The sequence below is a fragment of the Chlorocebus sabaeus genome, chromosome 24 (assembly GCF_047675955.1).
Source record: "Chlorocebus sabaeus isolate Y175 chromosome 24, mChlSab1.0.hap1, whole genome shotgun sequence".
Classification (NCBI taxonomy): domain Eukaryota; kingdom Metazoa; phylum Chordata; class Mammalia; order Primates; family Cercopithecidae; genus Chlorocebus; species Chlorocebus sabaeus.
The window spans coordinates 76,894,866-76,900,865 of record NC_132927.1 but is presented as its reverse complement, the minus strand read 5'-3'; the positions used below and the strand labels follow the sequence as shown (position 1 = coordinate 76,900,865).

The 6,000-nt window shown below is 53.4% G+C and overlaps 1 protein-coding gene across 6 annotated transcripts in view; it reads right to left on the bottom strand.

The window, feature by feature from the left end:
* WDR25 (WD repeat domain 25) overlaps nt 1-6,000 on the bottom strand; it is a 154,178-nt gene continuing 148,178 nt past the window's right edge. For all 6 annotated transcript variants that reach the window (XM_007987845.3, XM_007987846.3, XM_007987847.3 and 3 more), the window contains exons 5-7: nt 4,522-4,692; nt 1,073-1,213; nt 1-463 (exon numbers count right to left, since the gene is read on the bottom strand). In XM_007987845.3, coding sequence (XP_007986036.1) covers nt 242-463; nt 1,073-1,213; nt 4,522-4,692 — 534 coding nt within the window. In that variant the 3' untranslated portion in view covers nt 1-241. The remainder of the gene's footprint in view (nt 464-1,072; nt 1,214-4,521; nt 4,693-6,000) is intronic.

Genomic DNA, 6,000 nt, shown 5'->3' with positions numbered 1-6,000 from the left:
TAGCAAAACACACGTTTATTAGGCATTGCTGGCCACCTGCCAGGCACTTTCACTATTGTAGTCCTCACACTCCTGAGGCAAACAGACTTTTGTCCCCACTTTACAGATGAGGAAACTGAGGCTCAGAGGGTGGTACCCAGGACCCACAGCCAACCTCTGTGCTCATTCCTCTCATATACCCTTGAGGAAGAGAGGAGTCCCAGAGCCCAGCTGGCAATGGGAAGGTTCAGTGACACAAAGCTCAGTGCCAGATCTTCATGTCCCCTCCCCAGGAGCAGGTGGCGAGGACGGAGGGCAGCACGGGGTGGTAGGTGGTGCCGACACAAGCCTGCGTGTGCCCCTGCAGCGTGCATGCCCGGCTGGCCGTGCGGAAGCTGTACATCAGGACCCGGCCATCGGCGCTGCCCGTCACCAGCAGGTCACCGCCGGGGGAGCACTCACAGCCCACTGAGTAGCCCTCCACCTGCAGAGAGGGACACAGCGGGTGAGTAGGCTGCACCTGTCAAGCTGGGGTGAGTACGCCCATTCTACAGAGGAACAGGCCAAAGCCCCGAGCTGACAGAGCAGAGCTGGGCTTCACACCCCATTCCCTGAGGTCTAAACCCAAGTCCCACCCATGAGGCTGTAGAGCCCTAATGCGGGCTCACATCCCAAGGCCAGTTCAGCAAATCCAGGGGGATCAGCTCCAGCCCAGCTGAGGGGTCTGGCCTCAGGGACAGTCACCCAGCCCCCAGCCCCTTTCACCCCATCAAGGCTGGCCTCACTGCAGAAAGGGGAGGGTGCAGAAATGACACCCATGACCATTCTGTCCTGTTCCCGTCCCCCACCTCTGAGACCTGTCTGTGTGAGCCAACTACTGCTTCCTGCCCAGTACCTGGGCCCTGGGGTGAGGACCAGATGTGGCTCAGGGACTTGAAGAGATAGCAGGCCACATGGCATGCACTCACCGAGGAAACAGAAAGCAGGATCCGCCCAGACAGAGGCTCCATGCACCCCGGGGCCCACATCCAGGACTGCCAGGAGGCTTGGGGCTGGGGCCCAGCATTCGCCTGGGAGACAAGGACAGAAGTACCTTGTGCCCTTCATAGCGCCGCCGTCTGCTCATCCGGTAGGGCCACACAGTGGAGAAAAGGGCCAGGTAGTTGCCATTGGTCTGTGCTAGGAACACGGGCTCTCTCGGGTGCAAGGCGAGGCTGGGGCAGGTAAACCTCTCCTGAGAAAAGCAGAGCCACAAATGGGTCGGAGAAGACACCCCCTACCTGGCACTCTGCTCTGAGGGGAAGCTCAGCTCCCGCTTCCCCTCCCACAGACAGGCACACAGTAGGTGCTGTAGACCGGGGGCTGCTCCCAGACCCTTGCTGGGTGTCTCCATTGGTTTCCTATCGCTGCCATGACAAATCGCCACAAACTTGGTGGCTCAAGACACACACATTTCACATCACACAGTTCTGCAAGTCAGAGGTCTGAAAGTGGCTTCGCTGGGCTGAACTCAAGATGTTGGCGGGGTTGCACTTCTTTCTGGAGGCTAGAGGGGACAAAAATTTCCTCCATGTTTCCCAGCTGCTACAACCTGCCTGTGTCCCTGTGGCAGGCAGGAAAAAGCCCCCCAAAATATACCCATGTTCTAATTCCTGAAACCTGTGAATGTTACCTTACAGGGTCAAAACCAAGGGTCTCTGCAGACATAATTAAGGATTCTGAGATAAGGAGATGATCCTATGTCACGCTACATGCAGTCACGTGCAGCCTTACAGAAAGGAAGCCAAGGCTGGGCGTGGTGGCTCACGCCTGTATCCCAGCACTTTGGGATGCTGAGACGGGCGGATCTCTTGAGCCCAGGAGTTCAACACCAGCCTGGGCAACACAGCAAAACCCCCATCTCTACAAAAGAAAAAAAAAAAAACAAAGGGAAGGTGCAGAGATGTGACACACAGTGAAGGTGGTGTGAAGACGCTGGCTTGGAGGGCTGGAGAGATGCAGACACGAGCCAGGAATGCCGGCTGTCACAAAAGCCAGAAGAGGCCAGGAGGGATTCTCCCCTTGACACTCCAGAGGCAGCACACCCTGCCAACAACTTGATTTCAGCCCAATCAAACTTAATATTGATGACGAACTTCAGGCCTCCAGAACTGTGAGGGAATAAGTTTGTGTTCTTCCAGCCACCAAGTTTGTGTAATTTGTCACAAAAGGATAGAAAAGGAATCTACATGCCCATCTCGCCACCTCCACAGTGAGTCCTCAGGGACAGCCCAGCCCAGCCCAGGGACCCACACAGCCAAAATGCACAGTAAGTGAGGAGGTAAGTGGCCAAATGAGAAAAGAAATGCAGGCACAAACCTCAAAACACAGGGGCACGAGATCTCACTGCTTCATTGACATGGCCCTACAGAAAGCACCCCTAAACTGCCCCCTCAAGCTGGCTTTACATTGTTCTAACTATTCTCCCTAGGCCACACTCTCTAAGAGAGCCCAAACTCAGACGGCAAAGTGGGGAGCAGCAGGAAGCACAGCTGCAGGCTGATGTGCCCATCAGAGGCACAGAGGCTGCCATGGTCAGACAACGAGCTGCCGGTGTGGTGGTGCCAGGCTGAGCACCTGTTTCCTCCGCACAGACAGCGTGCAGTGTAACTACAGTTCAGGCACAAGGCCTTCATCTGCCTCACTTCCCCTGGGCTCCTGGAGGCAGGACACCCTCAGAGGTCAGATGTGCCCCTCCAGCTCCCCACCAGGGCCTGTCCTGTCCAGTGGGTTGCCCTGGCACACCCTGCAGTGGACGTCTAGAAGCAGGTTTGCTCAGGGCCACTTAGAACCCATTGAGAACAAGGAGAAGGCAGGGAGGAAAAGAAGGTGTATACAGGATAGATATTTCATGTACACCCACATATATCATATACATGACATAAAGTGTTAAATTCGGAGATTAGTCATGGATTAGTTGAAATCTCAAAAGATGATGATGATGATGGCGGTGTTAGTGGTGATGATGATGGTAGCGGTGATGGTGGTGATGATGGTATAACAGAGATGGTGGTGGTGACAATCATGGTGGTGACGGTGTGACAGAGGTAATGGTGGTGGTGGTGCTAGACATGCTGGTGACAGTGGTGGTGATAGAGATAGTGTGGTGTTGGTGTTGGTGGTGGTACTGATAAGAGATGGTAGTGGTGACAGAGACGTGGTGTAATGGCAGTGATCGTGGTGGCAGTGATACAATTGGTGGTAGTGACAGAGATGGTGGTGGTGATAGAGTGGTGGTGATGGTGGTGGTGCAGCAACAGAGATGCTGGTGACAGTGAAGGTGACAGAGATGGCAGTGGGGATGATGGTGATGGCGGTGGTGATAGAAATGGTGTGGCGGTGAGAACGAGAGTGGTGATGGTGACAGTGATGATGATGGTGGTACGGGAGATAAAGAGGATGGTGGTGATGGTGGTGGCAGTGGTGATGGTGGTGGGTACACACATGGTGATGCTGATGCTGATGGTGGCAGTGCTAGTGATAACAGTGGTGGCGGTGATGGTGGTGGTGTGGTGGTGACAATGATGGTGATGAGTATAGAGATGGTGATGGTGATGCTGATGGTGCTGGTGATAATGGTGGTGATGGTGATGACAGGAGTGGTGGTGGTGACGATGACAGTGGTGGTGGGTATAGAGATGGTGATGCTGATGGTGATACTGTTGATGGTGGCAGTGATGACACTGGTGGTGGGTATAGAGACAGTGATGCTGATGGTGCTGGTGCTGGTGATAATGGTGGTGGTGATGATGGTGGTGATGACAGGAGTGGTGGTAGTGACAGTGATGACGGTGGTGGTGGTGGGTATAGAGACAGTGATGCTGATGATGGTACTGGTGGTGACGATGATGGTGGCAGTGATGACACTGGTGGTGGCAGTGATGTTGATGGTGGTGGTGGTAATGACAGTTAAAGTACAGAAGCACTGCCTGTGCCTGGCACTGTGATATACCCTTTACAAGCATTCTCTCTCTCTCTCTTAATTCTCAAAACTATTTTCTAATAAAAAAGTGAGAATCAAAGAGGCTAAATAGCAGGTCCAGGGCTCTCTGCCTTAGAAGGTCCTAGTGAATCCAGAACCTTAATGCAGGTGTTCTAACTGTGGGGCCCCTGCTCTGAACTCCTGGGCTACATCACCTGCCAGTGCCACTGAGGGCCAGAAATCCCTTCTGAGTAGCTGGTTGTGGTGGCAGTGGGAGGGTGGGGTTTCTCAGGTTGCACTGCCACATTCCCCATTGATCTGGACTGAACTGCCTCCCGTCCCAACCCTTACACTGTGGGGTGGCTGTGCTGGCACAAGAATAGCAGAAGGAGATTGCATCTGGAAGCCCACAGCAAGCTCTCCATGTGTGCGGTAGGCCGAGACCTGCCTACCCCCATCCTGGAGATTTCAGTCAAGTGAGTCTCCTCCCACAGAAGGGACCTGGGACCTCAGATAGATCAGAACTACACGGATACACTCTGTGGCTGAAACTGACAGCAATGCCAAGTGGGATTTCTTACGTGAAAAATCTGGTTGGAGATTTTGGCAGAGGTCCGGAAATCCCAGGCAATAATGGTGCGGTCAGCTGAGTCACGGGTGGAAGCATCTGTGCTGCTCAGGAACTCAGAGCCTTCCCGGAGGAACAGGATGTCCAAGGTCTGCTGGATGGTCGCCTTGTAGCTTCTCATCACCTGCAAGAGTGGACACCAGTTATGCTGGCAGGCCTGGGAGCATGGACAGGCTCCTGCCCAGGGAAGGCCAAGGATTCAGAGAGCAGGCGGGTTTAGTGAAGTCTATGCTGGGTCACACACACCCAGGCTGAGCAGCATCCTCAAGCCATATGTGGAATCATGGACCCTCCCGCCCTACGCCCAGGCTAGTGTCTGTCAACTTCTCAGCCCCCCTGCTCTATTGCCACATGGGCCCAGAAAGGCATTCCTACCACCCCTTGAGAGCAGCAGGATCCCAGGGAAAGTGCTAAGGGAAGGGCCCTTCACTCGCCAAGGGCACCTTGAGAGCATATTGACATCCATCAACACTGGGGTCATGTTTTGAGTGGGTCTTGCTTCTGAAGATGTCACATAATTCACAGCTTGCAAAGTCCCAGATTGTTGTCCCTGGAGGAGCCATAGTGATGCAGGAACAAGTGTGCTTAGGGACACACCATAAAGCCAGAATCACAGGCCATATTTTAGCTTTAACGACACTTTGTATTGTTTTAGCATCATCACCGATACTTCACAGTCTCCTGTCTCATAAACTGACTTTATTAAGTATCGAGCAGTTGTTTTTCCTTTCTTAGAGGATTTTATCACATTCAGCCTCTGCTCTCAAATATCCAGCTCTGGTGGGGGGACGGAGAAGGGTCCCAGTACCAGGACCAGCAAGTAGCTCCACTTAACAAGCTCACAGAGCACAGGACTGTAATTACAACATAGAAATAACATGCTGGGCACCCACTCACCACCACGGAAGCGCAGCAAGGTCTCGAGTTGGTCACAGGGGCCAGCCGGTCCCTTTACCAGTTCCTGGGGCGCCACCATGTGGCTGCAGCATAAACAGTTCAGTCCCTGGGCCCCACCAGCTCAAAATGAGCCATCTTTTTTTTAACTGGAGTTCACACCTTTCAAATTTTGCAAACATATTTTCTATCATCCTCCTTAAAATGTATACATCAAATTCACATTAAATGTGGCACTCCATAATTTCAGTTTAGGTTAGAGGAGGAGGAGGTTGAGACCCATTCTCTGGATGAGGTTCACTGAGGCCCAGAAAGAGGTAGGGATGTGCTCAAGGTCACATGGCCGGGGCACGGTGGAGCCTCTTCCGCCCCCCACAGCTTCCCTGGGACCCACAGTTCATTCTCCTGCTGGCCAATTCCTGCCTCTGTAATTCCTCGGGGAGGGTGGGCAGCAGATGACTGTTCTTCTCTGGGCCTCTTCCAAAGTAACCCTCAACTAGGGAGATTTCAGAGAGGGCCCCCTGAAGCCTAAACAATG